The sequence below is a fragment of the Xenopus laevis genome, chromosome 6L (assembly GCF_017654675.1).
Source record: "Xenopus laevis strain J_2021 chromosome 6L, Xenopus_laevis_v10.1, whole genome shotgun sequence".
NCBI classification, from domain to species: Eukaryota; Metazoa; Chordata; class Amphibia; order Anura; family Pipidae; genus Xenopus; species Xenopus laevis.
The window spans coordinates 63,609,516-63,633,247 of NC_054381.1; the positions used below are offsets into that span (position 1 = coordinate 63,609,516).

Sequence of the window (23,732 nt, forward strand, 5' to 3'; positions counted from 1 at the left end):
AGAGGGGAAATGGGGAGTTAGTAAAATTGGAGGTTGAACAGAGTCTGGTAAATATGAGATCCAGAGCATTACCATTGGAGTGAGAGGGGGAGTCTGAGCACAAAGATAAGCCTAGGGAGGAGGTTAGTGAAAGAAGTTTAGAGACAAAAGAGTTGTTGATGTTGTTAACGGGTATATTAAAGTCACCTAATATGATGGATGGGATGTTAGATGAAAGAAAGTAAGGAAGCCAGGCTGCAAAGTTGTCCAGAAATTGTGCAGTTGGTCCTGGTGGTCGATATATAACAGCAATGCAGAGTGAAACAGGAGAAAAGAGCCTAATGCAGTGAGCCTCAAATGAGGAGAATGATAAAGAGGGAACAGGTGGAAGAACTTTAAAAGTACAGCGGGGAGAGAGAAGCAAACCCACCCCACCTCCAGGTCTGTTACCAGGTCTAGGAGTATGAGTAAGGTGTAGGCCCCCATAGGACAGGGCAGCAGGTGAGGCAGTGTCAGTAGGAGAGAGCCAGGTTTCAGTAAGCGCAAGTAGGTTAAAGGAATTTGCAATGAAATGGTCGTGTATAGCGGTGAGTTTGTTGCAAACAGATCTGGCATTCCAGAGAGCACATGAAAGATTAACTGGGTTTTTGGGTATAGGAGTTAGTGTTCTGTACTGATTGAATTTGCTCCGGAGAGAAGGAGCTCGTGGTCGTGATATAACTGGGATGGGGTAAGGGCCAGGGTTTGGGGAAATGTCCCCAGCTGCCAGCAGTAGAAAGGAAAGATAGACTAAGTGAGAGTGGGATTTATAAGTCCTTGGTTTGTATGAAAAGGAGGAGTTTTGTGGAATAGCTAAACAGAGTACTTTATAAACTTCATGTGTGGAGAGGGAAGGAGAGGAAAGTAGAGAGGCTGAAACTTGTATTGTATTGTAGTGTGTTTGTTCTCTGCATCAGTGGTTGTTACAATGTTTTGGTTCAAGCCTTTGGAGGTTGAACCTTTGTCCAGGCTCCCTTAGCTCATAAGATGATTATAGATATACAGTAGGAAAACATTAGAGTATGACATAATTAGACATATTTCCAACAATATGTAGAACAGCAAATAAGTGTGTTCCCACTCAAATCACCCACTTCTAGAAAAGCAAATAGTCATTCTCTCCAAATTTTCAGCCTCCCCAACCACTGCTTCAGGCCTCAACAGAGGGGCCAGCCCCATAGTTTTTGAACCCCTACTCTACATCATTTTTTGTATTGCCTTAAAAGGGTTGTTCATTTTCAGATTAACTTTTAGTTTGATTTTCTGACATGACCTGCTATAAGTCTTCACTTTTATTTACAGTGGTTTTTTAATTATGTAGCTTTTTGTTCAGCAGCTCTCCAGACTGGAATTTCAGCAGGTATCTGATTGCTAGGGTCCAAATCACCCTAGCAACCATACATTGATTTAAATAAGAGACTGGCTATGAATAGGAGAGGAGCCAAACAGAAAGATACCTAATAAAAAGTACAATAAAATAGTAACCTTATAGAGGAATAGTTTTTAGCTGATGGGATCAGTGACCCCCGTTTGAAAGCTGAAAAGAGTAAGAAGAAGAAGACAAAATATTAAAAAACTATAAGAAATAAAAAAATTAAGAGCAACTGAAAAGTTGCTAAAGGTGTTTTGGCCATTTTATAACACACTTATGGGCAGGTTTATCAAAGGTCGAATTTTGAATTGATGTGACTTCTAATAATTCATGTGAACTCTAATAAATTCAAATATACTCACAACTCGAATGGAAGGTTATTTAAGAAAAAACTCGAACGAATATTTCCGACCCAAAAACTTAAATCCAATTCGAATTGAATTCAACTAAACTCGAATCGAGTTTTTTCTCTGAAAAAAACCTTGAATGTCAGAAAGGCTATTAAAAACTTCAAATGGGTTACTGGACCTCTGCCATTGACTTGGCGGGCGTTGAATAGGCAAATTTGAGTTATTTCAAGGATCAAGGTATGATAAAGCTCGAATTCGAGTTTGAATTATTCCCAACTCGAATTTGTACGTTTTGACCAAAAATCCAACTCGAAAATTGGAATTTACAATTTGGACCTTAATAAATCTGCCCCTAAAAGTCAACATGAACCTGAACCACCCTTTTGACAATTTTTTTTGGTGATTTAAGGGTTAAAGTCGTATTTTGTTCCTTGAAAATGAAATTTTTGACTTAGGAAAGATTTTTTATATATAGAAATATCATGCTTTCTAGGAATGATTCCAGGAATTTCCAAAAGTGCTGGCTTAAGCGAATACAAAAGAAATTAGCATTTGCTAGTAATATTATGCTCTTCAAATTAAGCTCCATGTTGTGATCTTCTCACAGCCGCAGCCATATGTTGCAGAAAAAGTCAGCCTGGACTCCTTATGCACATGCACTTGCATTGCACATCTCATCCAAAGTACATTCACACAGATATATAATACACAAGAGCAACGAATATCCTGTAAATTATATCCTTATAAAAATGGTGCTTAGTGATGTCATCAGTTATAATCAGTGCCCAGCCTTGTGCTTTTTTATGGTCATGGAATGCCTCAGTGACTGAGCTAGTAATATACAGGCATATTTTAGCACACAGCTTGTTGAAATCTTTGCTTTGAGGCTCATGTCACTGTTTTTCATCTTAGCATTATGATAATAATACAGATATATGACATTCATTAAAAAAGAAGCTTTTTTTCCTCAATGAAATATAAGGTTATCTGCAGTATGCTTTAACATAGGTCACTACACTCACTAGAAATCCCTCTAACCTTCTCTAGTTAGTAAGAACTGTCATTTCCCATCTCTTATCAACAATTGTGCACAAAGACCAGAGCTCACTCCAATAAATTTGCACAGCAAGAGCCCTGCAGCTAAAGGCAAAGGGGAGGTGCAGTATCGTTGCCCTTTCAGGAAATAAAACCTAAGCAATCAGAAGTGCCTTTTTAGCCTAAAGCAGTGCAAACACACCCAGTCTCATCCGACTTGTTACCGCACAGTAGGAATACAAATCCAAAGGTCCTTTATATTCCCAGCAGGAATTAAATATTTGACTGGATTCAAGAGAAAAGACTTTAATAATCTGCTGACATTTTAAACAAGTTAAAGTATTAAATATCAGCATACAAGGTTAAGAGACAAGCTTAACATTTAAAGCACGCCACCACATAGCATGATGTTTTGGTTTTTTTTCTAAGAAAACGTGCTTTTTTACTTTTGCGGCGAACAAATAAATCACACATAGTAAAAATTGAAGCAATGATAGGATTTTAGGTTCCAAAATACAGCAAAGCCATTTCCTGTTAAAGCAAACAATTAGTTTTTCTGACTGATTTGCATTTTTCTCGGTAATAAAACAATACTGCTCAATGGGGAGATAGTGCTGTGTGAATCCTGACTCTCTGAAGCGTAGGGATGTCACGGACTGTTCGCCCGCGAACTAATTCGCGCAAACATCGACCGTTCGCGTCCGCCGAATGTTCGCGAACGTCGCGCGACGTTCGCCAATTTGGGTTCGCCTTAGCTGGCGCTTATTTTTGCCCTCTCACCCCAGAGCAGCAGATACATGGCAGCCAATCAGGAAGCTCTCCCTCCTGGACCACCCCCACACCCCCTGGACCACTCCCCTTCCATATATAAACTGAAGCCCTGCAGCGTTTTTTCATTCTGCCTGTGTGTGCTTGGAAGAGATAGTGTAGGGAGAGAGCTGTTAGTGATTTGAGGGACAGTTGATAGTAACTTTGCTGGCTAGTAATCTACTTGATACTGCTCTGTATTGTAGGGACAGAACTCTGCAGGGATTTGAGGGACAGTGAGTTTAGGTTAGGTAGCTTTGCTGACTAGTAATCTACCTTCTACTGCAGTGCTCTGTATGTAGCTGCTGTGGGCACTGCTTCTGATCTCATCTGCTGACTGCTGTAATAACCCAATAGTCCTTGTAAGGACTGCTTTTATTTTCTTTTTTGTTTTTTTACTTTGCTACTATAAGAGCCCAGTGCTATTAGTCTAGCTGTGTTGGGGAGTGGGATTGGTGTGCTGCTCCTCCTAGTAGTTCACCACTACCAGCACCAACCAGAGTCAAAATTGTTACAAAGTATCTTATTTGCACCTGTTAGCTGTTCTGAGCTCTCTGCCAAAAGCTAATTAAGTTAGAAACTGTTTTTTTTCTGGCTGTTCAGTTCAGAGAAAAGAGGGACTGGTGTGCTGCTCCTCCTAGTAGTTCACCACTACCAGCACCAACCAGAGTCAAAATTGTTACAAAGTATCTTATTTGCACCTGTTAGCTGTTCTGAGCTCTCTGCCAAAAGCTAATTAAGTTAGAAACTGGTTTTTTTCTGGCTGTTCAGTTCAGAGAAAAGAGGGACTTTCCAGTACAAAAGAGGGACAGGGGGTTGAGTGGTCAAAAGAGGGACAGTTGGGAGGTATGCAAGTGCCACCTAGCTGTGTGAGCTTTTTCACATTCTGTCTAATAATAATAATTCCGTGTCCGTAAACATCACCTGAGTGATGTTTTTACAGCAGCAATAATATATTCCGTACCCACTACTGTATACGTTGCCCTTGCAGGCATTGTTTGCCCAGTCTTTAACCAAGTGCCACCTAGCTGTGTGAGCTTTTTCACATTCCGTGTCCAGAAACATCACCTGAGTGACGTAGTGTGATTTCTGCCCTTTACAGCACAAAACGCAGCGCTGTGTCAACAATGTATTTTTCAGATACATTTTTGCCCTTGATCCCCCTCTGGCATGCCACTGTCCAGGTCGTTGCACCCTTTAAACAACTTTAAAATCATTTTTCTGGCCTGAAATGTCTTTTCTAGCTTTTAAAATTCGCCTTCCCATTGAAGTCTATGGGGTTTGCGACGTTCGCGAACCGTTCGAATTTTTGACGCAAGTTCGCGAATATGTTCGCGAACATTTTTTCCGCCGTTTGCTACATCCCTACTGAAGCGTATCACATGCAGAAAAAAAAAGGATTCAAACTTTGTTTTTCTGCTGTGGAATACATTATTGGATTAACGGTTACAACTATCATTAATCTTTTTAGGATCAGCATGAATGAGTACCACATGTAAAGATTTGATGTTAGGTAGAAAATTGGCACCAGTAACTTGTACAGGTATGGGACCTGCTATCCAGAATGCTCAGGACCTGGGGTTCTCTGGATAATGGATCTTTCCATCATTTGGATCTTTATGCCTTAAGTCTACTTGAAAATCATTTAAACATTAAATATACCCAATAGGCTGGTTTTGCTTCCAATAAGGATTACATTTATCTTAGTTTGGATCAAGTACAAGGTACTTTGACTTTTGACTATTACAGAGAAAAAGGAAATTATTTTTTTAAAATGACGGCCTTTCTGTAATTTGGAGCTTTCTGGATAATGGGTTTCTGGATAATGGATCTCATAACATGTCTGTGAAGATTCTCAATCATTCAGATCATGGTATATCTATACTATTAATAGGTCAAATCAACTGGACTTGCTGTATCTTTCTTTTTCCTTGAAGAAGTGTGTGCTAGTCATCTGACTGGAAAGCCAGTCGGGTGACTAGCAAAACTTCTTCAAGGAAAAAGAAAAATACAGCAAGTCCAGTTGATTTGACTTATTACTATAGGATCCCATAACTGTACTTGATTTTAACTAGACTACCATAAATACATATTGTTGGCAAAAAAGTCTTGTTGGGTCTCATAATGTTTAAATATTTTTAACAGCATTTAAAGCACGGTGTTCCACATGACAGAATGACCACTTATCCAGGTCCCGAGAATTCCAGGTAATAGACCCTATTCCTGTACAAGATGTGCTTATGTTAGATTCATTACTTATAGTGACATTTCTTTAATGTTTATTTGACATGAGTTAAACAAGAGAAAGGCTCATTTAGACAAAGAGGGGAAGTGGAAACTTAGATACAAAGTGATAAAATGGCTCATTTGCTATTGGTACAGAAGAGAGTGCCCTTGGGGTCCATAAAGAAAGCCCTAGCGCCTGTACCCATAGCATGTTCAAACTGCTCTCTGTGCAATACATATTTCTAGTTAAAGAATGAAAACCAAACAAACCTGGTCCGAAGAGTATGCCACCATACGACTTACAATCTCTGCTTCAGTTAATTTGGGATTTTCTGCTTGAAGTCTCCTTGTTACCTTTGTTCTGGCAGCAAGTAGCGCCATTAAAGTTGCCTCGCTGGCAGTGCCCTGGGAATGAGAAGAGGAAATACACACTATTCTACCACTCAATTAGTTAGTAATAATAATAACAATTATATTATATTAAAATTAATTGATTTTACAAATGTTATTACAAACCTTTCCGACAGCCACTCACTGGGCAATGCTGCCATAGATTTTCTTTCGTTGTTACCAAACCGTGTTAGACAAATGCTCAGGTTTAGGCATGACCTAAATATTTTTCCTTGTTTCACCCGAAAAAATTCCCTTATCCGTAATGTATAGTTAAAAATTTGCTGTTTCACAAGTTTTCAACAAAGCAAAAAAGTTCAGATTTTACCATACCTACTCAGGTTTATTAAAAATAATGTGCCCTGGTTACTCTTACTTTCTTAGGATAATTACTGGGCTCTTTGTGCTATAATAAGAAACATTTAGCAAATGCCCCCAGATGATAGAGTCATGCTACACTGATGCCTTCGACTGCCTTAGTGATGAGTAGATTAGGAACAATAGAACCCTTACCTGATCCTAACCCATTAGTTACAACTCACAGGTGACATCATAGAGGGGGATAGACCAAAATGTCAAAGGGGAACATCCGGCTTCCAAACCAAAAGAGGCCCACATAACACAGAAACCCCTAATATACCAAACACAGTTACCGTCTGAGAAATCACAGTTTCTTCAAAAAGTATGAATAAATGTAATTCCTATGCTGCAATCCAGCTAGTTAACAGTTCTGCATCATTTGAAATCCTGGCAGGGAAGGAGGAACTAAAGCACTGATGTTACACATTGTAACAACTTCTCCACAGCTTACAGACAGCATGCAGGAACTACCTAACCCACAATGCATTGCACTGTGATGTTCTGTTCCTTATTGAAATCATGTGTGCAGGAAATTGTGGGGTTTGGAGGATGCAGTCTTAGGACAGTTGGCTGTTGATACTAAGTAATAGTAGTCAGCCAGCTCAGCAGAAGTAGTCAAACAGATTAACAGAAGAGCAGGGGGCTAGGCTTAGGGAACTGTCAGAACCCATTAAAAATCATGAAAAGTCTGCATATTTTTTAATTGATGTATATTGAAAAGTTGCTTGAAATGATGTTAACTTTTCAAAAAGCTTAAGTTATGCTTTTGTGGAGTTCCCCTTTAATACACATAACAAAATTGGATCTAAAGACAATGCAGTCCTTGGTAAATCAGTGATGACTATATTAAATTAATATATTGATTATCTAGTTAACATAATACAGGTAAGGGACCTGTAATCCAGAATGCTTGGGACTTGGGGTTTCAATAGAAGAGGTATTTCTGTAATTTTGATCTCCATACCTTAAAAATCTACTAAAAAAAGTAATGTTTTGGCTGCAATAAAGTTTAATTATATCTTAGTTGGGATAAAGTACAAACTACTGTTTTATTATTACAGAGAAAAGGGAAATCGTTTTTTAAAACTTGAATTTTGGGGCTATGGGAAATGACCTTCCCATCATTCGGAGCTTTCTGAATAAAGGATTTCCTGATAACAGATCCAATACATGTGAATTGATTGTTATATTACCGGTATAAATATGTATAGCCTTATTACATATGTTAACATCTAAACGATAATTCATAATTTTGCAGGTTTTGAAAACGAGAATAATGATCACATCCAGGTTAAAATGATATCCTGTACTTCTAGCAAATGCAATCTCCTTATAAAGAGGGAGACTTGCAGCTTTTCTTTCACTGCTGATTTTAAATCAGATTTATGAGCCACTGACAATAACCACATGCTTAGCAATCATCAGCTGACGGCAGCATGACAGCTTTTAAATATTTACTGAATGAGTATTATCAGTATCGGCTCTTGCAGAGCGGCTGCAAACAAGTGTAATCCTTTTATTCCAATCTACTGTAGCGCAAACAGCTTTTCTGCAAAAGGCAAAGCACAGCAATACTTGTTACAGTAGTGTGTCTATGGATCATTATACCTTAATCTTGTTAGCATTGCTCAAAAAAGAAACACACCAAACAGAGGAAATTAAATTATCAACATAAGATAAACTTTTTAATCAAAGGCAGTAGTTAAGATATAATAATTTACATATCGAGAGTTGACTAAAAACATGTTTTTTTGTTTGATAACAAGTTAATAAAAATGATATTGTAATGTTTTTTGTTACTTTTATAATTGTATTTGGAAATAGGTTGATACAAATGATTAGTGCATATTTTGCCCATATACAATTAGGAGTACACAGAAATTGCATACAATAGAACATAGTCTATTTCCATGTGGGGTGATTGTATTATGTACTATGATTTCCACTCTGTTTGACTTCTAGTTTGTCCGTTTATAATAAGAGTTACATTTTGGTATATAGAACATTATTTATATAGCGCACACAGTGAGCCGCATTCAAGAGTTGCGGAGCAACACAAGCATGAAAATATGTCCCTGGGAATGTCAAATAAGGGATGTGATTGACCATATGGTCCAAAAACATGACCCAAAAACTTGTCAAGCTTACCAAGTCTTTATTGTCATTGTGTTTTATTTGCCGCTGCGATTGTTTGGGGATACTGAAATTGGCTGTGAATAGAGGGAGCCGTGCAATTTAAATCTGAAGGTGAACTTGTAGTGAGAATTCAGAGGGCTCGATCACATTAATTTTGGTAGAGCTGGCCAATGGGTACAGGAAATAAGTGAAGGGGGGGGACATAAATTTAGTGGTATGCTCTTTCATGTTTTGAAATATTTTAGGAACAAAGTTTTGAAATATTCCAGGAATATAGTTTGAAAGCTATTTCTTTGCGGATTCCTGATTGCAGTCTTTATTATCCACATCTCCAGTATGGCGATAGGAAGTACTTATAGTACCAAGTACTAGTAGTAAAGGAGGCAGTTGTTTTTGACCAGTGCTTATCTGCCAAGGAGTATGGGAAGAAGGAATTGGAAAGAGCCACATGGACGGACAGTGTCACAGAGTAACTGCCACAAAACGCCTTGCATCCTTGGCAGCATACTTTAAGGCTCAACCAGCCTTTTGCTTTCAGTTTCTAACTAGTAGTAGACTTCAGAGCTGTTACTGATTGGTTGCTCTGGTTATTGAGCAGGTTCTTGAAAGCCTAGTGTTCTTTATACACTCCACATAGAGTGTCTTACTCTACCACAAGGATTGTTTCCAAAACCTTATGCTGGTTCCATATTGTAAGTGGATGAGCAAACTAATGGCACCCTTCTAGGATTGGGTTAAATAGTAGGTTAGCAAATGAAACCTTTTTTTTTTAATTACAATTTGAAGATTTTTGCAATTCCAGAGAATATTATGTCAGACGCTTATCTAACAAGTCAGGGGTTAAGCTGTGTTGAGAAATGAAAAGGTTAACAGTAGTTGCCATGGCAAAGCATGTACTGTAGATGGAGAAATAAAATTCAGAGGCAGTGATCCCATATACCAAGTGTTTTTGTTCATCTGCCTGTCTGGTTTCAAGTGCTGCTTCAGACACAGCAGCTGATAATGATGCATCAGAAAGGTGCAGGTTTTCAAATGCAATTATAGGCCAATTTTCCCAGGCAGGAGTTTGCCAACAGTGCAATTACAGTTTGGCTCTGTAATGGGTTTCTCAGTATTCTTAGCATTTCCCCTAAAACAACATTTTTTTTTTTTTTTTTGTTGCTCTATTCGAAGAGGAGAAAGGAAATCAATATTACAAAGGCCTCAAAACAAATCACATTACACTAAATCCATACTAGATTATATTTATATTGTTTATAGTGTTGTGTGAAATTAGGCGACAATCAGAGGCTTCACTGCTTTCATTAAGAATGATGGCAAAAATAAAAGATCTTTGTTTTGGGGATTCTTTTTTAACTAATATGCAAAGGTTGGAAATTGGATCATGATATAAAACTTGGTACCTTGGCCCATGGTTCCTGGGGAGAATCCTTTGCCGGCACCCGAAAATGTGCTTTGACAACTGCAGAAAAAGGCTATCACGTAACAGTAATTTAGGTTGAAAAAAGACAAACCTCAGTCAAGTGCAACCTTTTTTGCTGAATAAAGCCAGTAAAATTGCTAGGCTAGTAACTATTATTTTCTAGAACCTCATCAAATCCCCATTAGAATTGATTTTTAATATATACATTATTTGTATTCATACCTGTATAACTCCACCTCCTTCTCCTTTGTTGCCAGCTAAAAACTGCTCTGGCAAGCCTATCATCTTCCCCAGCCAATCTAACATCACTGTCTCCAACTCTGTACAAGCTGGACTTGAAGCCTATATTTTGTTGAGTAAAATTGACAAGACAAAAGAAATTAGTTTAAAATTAAAAACAATAAACAAAACAGATGCTCAAGAAAATATAATTTTTACTAAATCTTGATCTACAAGTATGAAGAATTGCCATCACGGTGAGACATACCCAAGAAAAGCCAATGCAGCCAATCGCTCCGCATAACATGTCAGCAAGTAGCGCTGGATATGAGTTGCCAGTGGGAAAGTAGGCAAAAAAATAAGGACTGTGCCAGTGTGTAACCTGCAAACAGAACAAATGGCTTGTTATGAATGTTATATTGCTTGATTTTGTTTTTTTTTAACTTGGCTTTTGAAACATAAAGCATTTATTACCTGGATTAAACATGTATGGCATTTACTACAACATAAAACTCAGTGTAGTCATTGCGCACATTTTTTAGATTATTATGGCTCTTAATGCTATCTGCCATTTACTGCCATTAGCCCTACTTATCAAATTTAGTCTAAATAAGCCAGATGTAAAAGCACCTGTCTGTCAGTCAATACATCATTCCTTCAAGTTAGCCTTTCCAGCAATACACCTGTCTAGCATTGGCCCTTTATGACCCGAGTCATAAAGTGCTAATTACATTAAGAGAAATGCTCCAATGCCTTTTGTCAAAGCCAGTTAGGCTTAGGGGGGTCACAAAGAATCAGCAAAACATAGTTAGAGATGAATCTCGTATATTACAGGGCTGATTATTAATCCATTATGATACAGAATATATATGCTGCCTTGTAATGTGAATCTACTGAAAAATAACTTACTGTAATGTAATCTGTTGTTTATGATCAATAAAAAGAGATAAACCATGTAATGTGAATCTCAATTTATTTCATTCAGATTCTGAATCTTATATTGTATATATTTGTATATTTTATATTAAAAGTTGCTCCCTATTTGGTGGCCTTGGGTTGGAACAGAAGGCAAAAATATGTGGGGACTTATCACTCTGTCAGGCAAAAGTCCTGGAGCCCTATGTTTACAGTGCCCAAATATTTTGTTTTTTGGGGCAAACGTAGTATATTGTGTAACATATAATAGTGGGAATCCTGCAGGTTGGACATCCCTGATTTATATAACTCTCTATCTCCTCAGATTGTGTCTCAGGCACCATGTATTTTCAGCCCCTCATCTTTTCTAACTCTGGCCCGTTTTCTAGCACAGTGCCACATTATCTCTAACTGCAAAGTATACAGACCAATATAAAAACCAAAAGTATACAAACCAATATAAAAACCATGGTACTGCAGTTCATGTATCTGGTTGTCCAATAAGCAGTAATGACTTTCACAATTACATGTAAACAATGATTAACAGGCACCACAAACTAGAAACCATATGAGAATTACAGTATAATGCATAGTTGCATATTTAAAACTGCTGGATAAAGCATCAACTAGGAATATTAGGCAAGTGGAGATATCTCAAATGGCTTTTTTTACATATCTGCTGCAGTAGCGCCTAAATGTCCTGGTTCCTGTTTCTGGACACGTTTTCAGTGTGTAACCCTCTACGGGCATAAAGCTGGCCATAGACGCAAAGATCCGATCATATGAATCAACGTACGATCGGACTTTCCCATCTCCCGACCCTCCACTAACCATAAAGATCAAAGTCTTACCATTCCGATCAAATAAAGTAGTAAAAGAACAGATCAGCAATGTTCTGCCCCTGACAGCAATCGTACGATATCTATGTCCAACCAAAGCTAGTGACAGTCTCCCACTGAAAATCGTACGATCGGCAATACACGCAGAGATATTATCGGCAGCCGACAGAAATTTTCAAACCTGTCCGATCGACCAAACGACCGATCTCCACGGACGAAAAATGTCGGGACTCTCCACACACGGTCCGAAAATCGTAAGAATCCACGATTCGTACAATCACATTGTTCTGTCTATGGCCAGCTTAACTGTGCACTGCGGCTGGGAAAAGGCTTGAGGATCTGTATTGTTCCAATAAACATTGGGTTACACCAGACCTGGCACTTTACATTGACAAACCTGGGGCAAAGCCAGGAGCATTTAACCAAATAATCTTTCATTCCCTGTTTACTTGGAACTGATGCTAGGAATCTTGCTGTGCAGGTTGATCCCCACACTGAGGGATAAAGACAGAAATGTATCACAGAGCAATGAAGTTGTACTTTGTAAACTTCATTGCTTTCAGAAACATTACATTTTAGAATGATATCCAAAAGATAAGCCCTTTCATAAAGATTATTGTTAGGTTATTACTTCTCCTTACCCCAGGCATGATAACTCTCTCAACATCTTTTATTATATCTTCATATGTCTCCCCTTCCTCTGGAGCAGAATCTGGGATAAGAGGTCTGAGATAGCCAGGCTCTACATCTGGAAAAACCTGTCTTGATTCAATCTGCTCAAGGTAATCGGCAACGTAGTCCACCATGTCTTTGCCTCTCTTTCTGAATTCGGAAGCGTTCATTGTTGACAGTGAGTGGAAAAAGAAGCCTGTAGGCCAGAATAGAGAAAACACAATTTATTAAACCTGCCATGTTTATGTGCACATTATGGTGTGTGATAACATGATATTTAGTAAGCATACAGAGGCATGACGACTGGGCGGAGAAACAGATTGGGTGCTTATTTATCAAAGGAAGAAAATTTCACAAATGTTCTGCAAAAATGTATCAGTAAACTAATTTTTGTGTAGTACATGATGGAGGAGAATATTTCTCTTTATGATAAATACACCCTGTATGGTATTGCTGTCTTAAACAAAACTTGTTTTATGGAAAAATACATGGAATAAATTATATTAAAAAGAGCTAGTTATGTGTTGACGGCAAGATGAATTAATTATTATCATACAAAGGTCACACAAGGAGGTTCCCACGAAATGCAAATAAGCAGACCTGTTCGTTATACATCTATATAATAAATGTTGGCTAAAATTTTGGAATTAGAATGCAATTTCTTTGTAAAATACACCCTTTCACAAAGCAGAACAGTTAGGGTTTGATTGTTGAAGCTTTAATTTATCTGAAATGTTTATTATTGATCTGGTCTTGATGGGGAAATGTTATGATAAGGGATGTTTCAACACATTAATATCACACTTTCTCGGGTGCAATGAGGCAAGTCTGTCCTGATTTATATTCCTTCTGTATATAGCTAACACTTTGTTCTTTTATCATGCTAAACTCAGCTTCAGAGATGGAAATATGGCAACTTCCAGGTGCAGATGCGTATTTGCCATTTTCAGTTCATGTTTATGAATGTCATGTTAATAAAGGTAGATTATACGCAATCATTATAGGCCATTATAGGTCAGCTCTAGTTTGGTTTAGTTTTAATAATTACGTTTTAATGGCAGACACACAATATTCATTCCTGCCACCTCCACCTGACTGTAAAGAGAAATTCTGACAGTACCAGTGCTGGGGCCTTTTAGCCCAAACATACTCACTAGAAGGATCAGCTGGGTGGGAAAGAAATAATAAAGCAATTTATTTCTAATGCCCAGTGTACATGGGACTATCCAAAATGTTATATTTTAGCATTGAACTTAGCACAATTCCCATTCGTTGTTCTGTATCTGTAGGTTTCCCAGCTGCAGCAATGTTAATGTTATGTTAACAATTCATTACATTTTTGTACAGATATGGAACCTGTTATGCTTGGGACCTGGATTTTTCCAGATAAGGTGATCTTTGCATAATTCGATCACCATAACTTGTCTACTAAAAAAATATATATTTTTTATTTAAACCCAAAAGGATTGTTTTGCCTCCAGTAAGGATTATTTATATAATAGTTGGGTACAAGTACCATGTATTGTTTTATAATTACAGAGAAAAGGGAAATCAAAAATGTATTTGATTATAATGCAGTCTATGGGAGATGGCCTTCCTGTAATTCAGAGCTTTCTGGATAACAGATTTTTGGATAATGGATCCTATACTTGTACTTTTATAAAAATTATAAAATGCAGAGGAAAAACATCCAGTAGATTTATATAGCAGCACTCATTTGGGCTACTGCACTTTATTGAATGTGCAGTTACATATCTATATCATTTTAAGTAATAACCCCAACCCTTAGGTTATTATTAATCCCCAAATTCCAATATAGACAAAATGCTGAATTCATAATCTGGAAATCTCTCACTTAGTTGATGATAACAAATGCCTCAATAACCCAATACAAGTACAGTATATAATCCTAAACAAAATTAGGGAAGGACATTAAAGGTGTTGATCACCTTTGAGTTAACTTTTAGTATGATTTATAGAGAGTGATATTCTGAGACAATTTGCAATTGTTTTTTATTTTTTATTATTTGTGTTTTTTTTAGTTATTTAGCTTTTTATTCAGCAGCTCTCCAGTTTGTTATTTCGGCAATCTGGTGTCTAGGGTCCAAATTACCTAGCAACCATGCATTGATTTGAATAAGAGAATGGAATATAAAGAGGAGAGGCCTGAATAGAAAGATGAGTAATATAAAGAAGCAATAAATAAATTTGTAGTTTACAAAGCATTTGTTTTTAGATGGGGTTAGTGACCCCCATTTGAAAGCTGGAGAGAGTCAGAAGAAAAAGCCTAATACTTAAAAAAACAATTGAAAAGTTGCTTAGAATTGGTCATTCTATAATATACTAAAGGACAACTTAAAGGTGAACCACCCTTTTATCTACAGAAAAAAAGTCAAATCAGCTGGACTTGCTGTGTTTTTCTTAAAGGGATCCTGTCATCTGAAATTTTTTTTTTTTTTTGAAAACGCATCCGTTAATAGTGCTACTCCAGCAGAATTCTGCACTGAAATCCATTTCTCAAAAGAGCAAACTGATTTTTTTATATTCAATTTTGAAATCTGACATGGGGCTAGACATTTTGTCAATTTCCCAGCTGCCCCCAGACATGTGCCTACACTTTAGGAGAGAAATGCTTTCTTGCAGGCTGCTGTTTTTCCTTCTCAATGTAACTGAATGTGTCTCAGTGAGACATGGGTTTTTACTATTGAGTGTTGTTCTAAGATCTACTAGGCAGCTGTTATATTGTGTTAGGGAGCTGCTATCTGGTTACCTTCCCATTGTTCTTTTGTTTGGCTGCTGGGGGGGGGAAGGGAGGGGGGTGATATCACTCCAACTTGCAGTACAGCAGTAAAGAGTGATTGAAGTTTATCAGAGCACAAGACAATATGTCTAGCCCCATGTCAGATTTCAAAATTGAATATAAAAAAATCTGTTTGCTCTTTGGAGAAATGGATTTCAGTGTAGAATTCTGCTGGAGCAGCACTATTAACTGATTCATTTTGGAAAAAAAAAATTTCCCATGACAGTATCCCTTTAAAGATGTTTCACCAGTCATCCAACTGGCTTTCTCAATTCAGAATAACTTGTACATAGGATCTTGCTTCGCTATATATCCTCTGAAATGTTGCTCCAATCTGCATAATCTGTTTATCATAATCCACAATGCTGTCATTAAGATAGGTGTTGATTGTATTAGCAAGATTGGAGCTTTTATGTTTTATTAAACGTTCCAGGCAGAGGTGCCAAAACAACATTCACTTCACTATCGGTGAAGGTGGAAAACAGGACAGGAGAAAGAACTTGGTCCTCCCATATGTAGCTGGGGGTGACCCAACCTCAAAGCACAAGAAGAGTAACACTGTGTACAGTATGCAGTGCAGTGAGGAATGCTCTGATTTGTATGTGGGGGAAACCAAACAACTGTTACACCAGTGTTTGGCGCAGCACAGAAGAGCCAGCTCCTCTGGTCAGAACTCACACGTGTACCTACATCTAAAAGAAAAAGGACACATGTTTGAAGACTGCCAAATCCAGATTCTAGACTGGGAGAGTGACTGGTTCAGAAGAGGTGTTAAAGAAGCCATATATGTAAAAACTGAAAAACCAAATTTGAATAGAGGCTGGGGGTGTGACATCTATTGTCTGCCATATACAATGCTGTTTTGGCACCTCTCCCTGGAAGGTTTAATAACACATCAAAACAATCTTGCTAATACAATCAACACCTAATTTAATGACAGCATTGTGGATTATGATAAACAGATTATGCTGATTGGAGCAACATTCCAGAGGATATATAGCGAAGCAAGATCCTATGTACAATTTATTCTGGATTGAGAAAGCCAGTTGGATGACTGGTGAAACGTCTTCAAGAAAAACACAGCAAGTCCAGTTGATTTGACTTATTTCTATAGCTTTACAATGACCTGGATGAATGAGAACTTTCACAATCATAAACCACCCCTTTAACTAAGGAAACAGATAATACGTTCACATGAGTAGTAATGAGTTACACTTATGGTATCTTTTCTTATGTCAATCCAAAGGGATAAACAGAAAGAGAAAATCAATAAGTTAATAAGTAACAATTAGTTGGGCTGTATGTTATGAATAGCGCTGTATGCCTGCTTTCAACCCTCTTAGTACAATACTGGTCCATATGGAATGCAGATTTCTATGCAATAACCAACAATCCAAAGCAATTCTTTATCATTTCTTACAACAAATAATCACATATATTTTCTATGAACTCATGAGGAAAATATACAGAGTGAGGCAGATGGATAGACAGTTCATATCACTTTTCGTAATCTAGCATGGAATGACAGAAGGAAGGTGAAATAATCTAATAGACGGAGAAGAGAAATCAAGAGTATAAGTAGAATTATATACAGAAAGAGATAAACCGACCTTTACGCTCCAGAGCCTTTTAGCATCTAACTTTGGTAAGTGTAATTTAGGTTCTGCCTTAAGTAGATTCCAAACACTTGTTGTTTGTCTTTCATTCATATTATCTAAGCAAAGTGAACTTTGTTTTCTCACATGGAATTTGCTCTGTCAAGCACAAGGTTTTTTTTTTCCTGCTCCAGTCACATGTTTGTCCAGAAGGCATTTTCCTTGCTTTGCGGAGCTGCATGATGCAAGCACAGATATACAGAACCTAATGTTAGATGTGACCTGACTGGCCCTGTCTGCTCATTTTATCTTGAAATGATTTCAGGTTCAGATCAAACCTGCAGTGTGGTTTCCATAATCCACTGTTACACTGGCACCTGCTGCTTCTTTGGAAGCTAGATTTCTTTTGCATAATAGAGAATAGGTGCTGTTATTGTTTCCTGCCATTTCCCTGCAAACTTCTCCTGAAATGCTTGTTATGTGATTCTCAAAATGATTCCATTATTATTTTAAAAATGCCATGGCTCTTTCATAGCTACGTTAGACATAGATATATTCTGCAAATAAGACCCTGTCAGGGTACGACTGGGCCAGCGGGACAACGGAAAAAAACCTGTGGGGAGGGTTGCGGCAGGGGGTTTTGCAGGACGGGCAAGGGGTCGGAGGGGGGCCCCTGAGACAGCAGTCCCAGTGGGCCAGGGCCCCCCAGTCTGACCCTGTCCCTGATACTGCAGTCTAGAAGAATAAAACACATACTGTTAGGGTGGCCACCTGGCCGGTATCTTACCGGCCTGGTCGGTAAAAATTATGGTTGATCCCAATGTTATTACTAGGAAAAAAAGATAAATATATAGGAAGGGCGGTGTTTTTTTCATGAAAAGGTGGCAACCCTACATACAGTGGGGAAATAATCTGTGAGCAAAATATCTGTCAATGCTACGCAACTCTCCTCTCATTACCTCCTCACATGCTCGCATTCAAGACTTTACAAGGGCTGCAATTTCGTCCTCGGTCTGTCCGACTTTCTTCCAACCTTTCTGCTTTCAAAAGATCTCTTAAAACGCACTTCTTTAGAGAAGCCTACCCTCACTCTGCTTAACTACCAAACGCAATACCGCATACAGTACCACATTTCTCACCCACTTAATTCTGATCTTGCCCACTCCCTCACCTTGTGTCTTATTACCTTCCCTTTAGACTGTAAGCTCTTTTGCACAGGGCCTCCCTCAACTTTTGTACTGGTACTGGTTGTGATGTATGTAACTCCATATGTTCTATGTATGTAAATAATGTGATTTAGTTGTATAAACACATTTACTTTACAGAGCTGCAAAATATGCTGGCGCTATATAAATAAATGTTAATAATAATAAAATACTCCAGAACTCTGTCACTCCAAAACATTCCCATTATGATTGAGTAGGCATAAGTTGCACATATGTTTATTATATTTCTGTGTTTGTTAAAGAGGTATTTTTGTATATTGTGTATCATTTAATGTTGCCAGGATAGTTAACAAAGTTCAGAATGCAAAAGTGAATACTTATTTCTGGCATTGTCACCTACCAAAACCAGTGGTCTGTATAACAAAAAATTTCAGACTTTAGTAAAGTGGTTCACCTTTAATTTAAAGGAACAGTAACATCAAAAAAATGTAAAACTGGTGTGTTTGCTTCAGAAATACTACTATTGTAGTGCCAAAGGAGAAAAGGCTCAGGTTACACAGGAGATACAGTTACAAATAAGCTCTGTAAAACATAATAGTGTTATATATTTAACCTGTGGAGAAAAAGGATTACACTCACACACCCTGGCCGTGCCTGGTGAGAGAGAGGAATCGGCAACCTAGTATAGAAGAAAAGGGGTTCAGCCCCGAAACGTTGTATCCCGTAATAAACTAGCAAGGGTTTTCCCTGCTAGCATTAGTTGTGCTGGTGAATTACTTTTCCTCTATATCTATTTAACCTGTGCCTTATAGCCTTTTTTCAATTTCTGCCATTGCTACACAGAAGCTTGTTTATATGAACTATAGTAGTGTTTCTGAAGCAAACAGATCAGCAACAGTACATGATATTTTCAGTACTTTAAAACACTTTTAATTTTTTGATGTTACTGTTCCTTTAACTAAGTATGTTATAGAATAGCTAATTCTAAGAAACTTTTTAATGGGCCTTGTGAATCTTTTCAGCTTTCAAATTGGGGTCACTGACCCCATCTAAAAAACAAATGCTCTGTAAGGCTACAAATGTATTGTTATTGCTACTTTTTAGTATTCATTGTTCAATTCAAGTTCTCTTAGATTCACATTTCAGTACTTATTCAAATCAATGCATGGTTGCTAGGCTAATTTGGGCCCTAGCAACCATATTGCTGAAATTGTAAACTGCAGAGCTTTTTTTAAATTGCCTTCCTTTTTACTTTTGTTATAGCTACGGCAGTATCCCCTTAACAGAGAAACCGAATGACACACATAGTAAAGGGTGTGATCTATAAAAAACGTTTAAAAACAAAAGAAAACAATCACTGGAAATGGACAAACCTAGGATGGAATCATTTCTGGGTGGGATGGTAAATACCACAGAGATTTATTAAGGAATTCAGCAGGGAGGGGAAGGGTAAATTATACCCTAACAAGACTGTGGTTTGTATCTTATCAGATCCATTGGTTTTCAAACAAGTAAAAAGAACTCTCATACACGGAGCATTATGTATCTCTAAGGCTAATTAGATCTTAGCAAATTTATGGTATTTGATGCACATTACTATTTATTGCAGTTTATGTTATTGTTCTGTACTATCATCTAGTTGTTTGCACTGCTATATTAATTGTTGGCTCTTCTAATTGTTTTAGGTTTCCCCTCTTGCGTTCTGTACTTCTAATCTTAATTACTCACATTTGTTTGGTTTTCATTCTGGTGACTGTTGCCAAGTAACCTATCCACTAAGTTTGGACTATTTAGCCTCATGGAAAGATAAATTACATAATATGGTTTATTATGTATTTATAAAGAAATCTCTGTTTTTTTTAAATCTGAAAGAGGGGCAACATTTTTTTTTTTAAAACATACACACCATGATTTTTTTAAATTGTATTTTCATAAACAGCCCCCTAAGCACATTTGTAATATACAGGTATGGGAACTGTTATTCAGAATGCTTGAGACCTGGGGCAAATTTACTAAAGTGCGAAGTGACTAACGCTGGCGAAAATTCGCCAGCGTGAGGTCAATTCGGGAGTTGGCCGATTTACTAACAGGCACAGGCGTAAATTCGCTAGCGAAGGAGATAGACTGTAGCGCTACTTCGCACTCTACCCCCAGGTGAATTTTTGCTCTGGCGAATGGACGTAACTATGCAAATTCACTAAGATGCGGATTTTAATGAACGTTACCTCTTGCGCCAGACTTGCCTTCGCCACCTCAGACCAGGCGAAGTGCAATAGAGTAGATAGGAGTTCCTCAAAAAAATTTGAACATTTTTCTAAGTCCCAAAAAACGCTGGCGACTTTTCAGTTTTTCAGGGTGATAGGTTTATTGCACATAAACTATACACTGGGCTCACGTGTAGGGCATTATAGCAACTCTATTTTCTTTTATTAAGGTTCCTTGGGTTTGTGTAGTGTAATGTATTTGCTGCAACATATACATCCATTGAAATTTAACTTACCACCGTATGCAAATTAGCCAACGCTAGCGCAACTTCGTTTTGCTTGCCGAATTAACGCTAGCGAAACGGACACAACTTCGTATTTTAGTGAATTATCGTTGTCCTGGTGAATTTTCGCCTGCCAAAGTGTGGCGACGTGAGCGAAGCCGTCGCTGGCGATTTTCCAGAGGTTAGTGAATTTGCTCCCTGGGCTTTTCCGCATAAGGGATCTTTCTGTAGTTTCTATCTTCATACCCTAAGGGGAAAATTTACTAAAGGGCGGAGTGGCAAACGCTGGTAAAAATTCGCCACTCTGTCCATTGAAATGTAACTTCCCGCCGTATGCAAATTATCTAACGCTAGCGCAACTTCGCTATGCCTGGCGTAGTAACACTAGCGCAACTTCGCCAGCATTCTGCACCGGCGACAAAACTTAGCAACTTAGTGAATTAGCGTTGTCTTTGTGAAGGTGCGCCTGTTGAAGTATGCCGAAGGCGCAAAGCCGTCACTGGCGAATTTTCACCTGAGAATTTCCCCCTAAGTCTACCAGAAAATTACATAAACATGAAATAAACCCAATATGCTGGTTTTGCTTCCAATAAGAGTTAATTATATCTTAGTTTGGATCAAGTACAAGGTATTGTTTTTATTATTATAGAGAAAAATGAAATTATTGCTAAGAATTTGGATTATTTGAAAAAAATGGAGTCTATAAGAGATGGCCTTTCTGTAATTAGAAGCTTTCTGGATAACTGATCCCATATCGCTCTCTCTGTTTTCCAGATAAGGTATCTTTCTGTAATTTGGATCTCTATACTGAAGTCTGCAAAAATCATTTAAACATTAAATCCCAACAGGATTGTTTTGCAACCAATATGGAATGAAGGAGCAAGGTAAGTATGGCACCTGTTATCCGGAATGCTCTTATAATGTCTCTTTCCATAATTTGGATCTTCATACCTTAAGTCTACCAGTAAAAATGAAATAAACCCAACAGTCTGGTTTTCTTCCAATAAGGATTAATTATATGGTAGCTTGGATCAAGTACAAGGTACTGTTTTATTAATACAGAGAAAAAGGAAATCATTTTTAAAACTTTGGATTATTTGGATAAAATGGAGTCTATGCAAGATGGCTTTTCCGTAATTCAGAGATTTACGGATAACAGATTTACGGATAACGGATCCCATACCTATATTGTATTATTATTACAGAGAGAAAAAGGAAATCATTTCTAAAAATTTAAATTAGTTGCTTAAAATGTACTCTATGAGAAATAGCCTGCTCTTAATTCAGAGCTTTCTGGATGACAGCTGTGTGTATGCTAAAAGTGTCCCCATTTTCTATAGAAAAAAACAAACTTTTTTTTCTTAATGCTGATGATGTTATCAAAATCAAAAATGAAGCATGGTTTGCCCATTGCCTGCATATGGTTTTTCTCTCTCTTTCTCCCTTTCCTTCCCTGCCTGGTTAAGTGCAAAATAAATCAAACTGAATAAAGTCAAAAACATGGATACAATGCTGAAGACAATGTCCAGTAGGACATGCACTGTATGAAACAATAATTGGAGAATCATTCGATTTCGGGAACAAAATGTCATGTACAATGTTAATCTTTTTTTTTTTTTTTTTTGGATTGCAGGAAACAAAACCCCACAAAAAAATATGTTTACATTGGTATATGAGTCTGCAAGGCAAAAGTTTAGAGCGATTGTTCTAATCGTCAATAAAATATTCCTGTTCCTAGCTGCCTACATCTAAAAATTATTTTTGGGCGCAGTTCACTGCCAGTTGTGGTGGTTATAGATCAGCACTCCAGCCACTATGTATAGTAGCACTTCTTTTGTTTGCACCTGTAACTAAACCACCAATTTAGATTTTTGTCAGCTCTACAAATTTTAATAATTTACTTTGTATATTTACGTGACTGTGTATATACTGATCCTATTGTTTCTTCACCTGTTTCTTCGTTTACACGACTACATTTTTGCAATACAGTAAACAGTGGCACTATATAAATATACATAGTATTACAATTTATACACATTTTAAAGGGCCAACAAAAATCCTGAATCATAATTAAAATACAGGGACTATCCGTGGATATCAGGTAGACTTTGAAATTTGACTGAAATAAACATAAGCCAATGCTCAGAATAGTACTTAGAATAAGATAAAAAAAATTAAGCATAATGTTTCATATAAATAATGTGCCTTATGAACATATACTTTTTCAAAAAAAACATCCAACAAGTAAGCACTCAAAGCTATTTATTACTTTACTTTCACTAAGTTATTGCATTAAAATGTCTTAAGGACGTAAGTAGACTTGTGTAATATAGAAGTAAAAGAATGACTTACTCTCCAAATCGCCTAGCAGTCAGCCTGTGTTGCCAGTTAAAGGGCACTGAAGGATATAAAAAGCATGATTCTTTTTGTAAACAGGAAAAACAGCTCTCAGAAAACTCAGTTTAGCTATATTTTAGAGCATCAGGTATAGAAGGAAAAACAGAGCTCATGGCAAGAGAGCTACTGTAATCCTGTTATTTGTCTTCTGGGGATTAACTAGCCATAAAGCTGATAAGGGAGGGAGGGTACTTACAGTTCTTGTGAATCTTTTTATCTCTCCTGTGGCTCTGGTGTCAGATGTGATGCACTGGTTAAGCTGCTCACACTATATAAGCAGAGGATCCACTCCCCACTGGCCAATCAGAGTCCCCCTGCATGTCATTCAGTTATCAGCTGCAGCATCTTTCCAATAAAGCACCAGTTCTGTAGCTGGCCCTGTTATCCAGCACAAGCACATCAACTCTGCTAAAAGGTATAATTAACAGTGTACGCATTTAGTTTATAATAACCACGTTACAAATGTCCTCACTATCAGTTTTGTACTTATGTTCATCCATCAGCAGGATGTCACGAGGATTTTC

General features: G+C 37.6%; 1 protein-coding gene across 5 annotated transcripts in view; it reads right to left on the reverse strand.

Annotated features, from left to right (window-relative positions):
* ddc.L (dopa decarboxylase L homeolog) overlaps positions 1-23,504 on the reverse strand; it is a 48,810-nt gene extending 25,306 nt beyond the window's left edge. The window contains exons 1-6 of one of the 5 annotated variants that reach the window (XM_018266141.2): positions 23,405-23,419; positions 23,164-23,209; positions 12,732-12,958; positions 10,605-10,718; positions 10,340-10,459; positions 6,079-6,213 (exon numbers count right to left, since the gene is read on the reverse strand). In XM_018266141.2, coding sequence (XP_018121630.1) covers positions 6,079-6,213; positions 10,340-10,459; positions 10,605-10,718; positions 12,732-12,932 — 570 coding nt within the window. In that variant the 5' untranslated portion in view covers positions 12,933-12,958; positions 23,164-23,209; positions 23,405-23,419. 5 annotated transcript variants of the gene reach the window in all.
* Between the last annotated feature and the right edge of the window lie 228 nt (positions 23,505-23,732).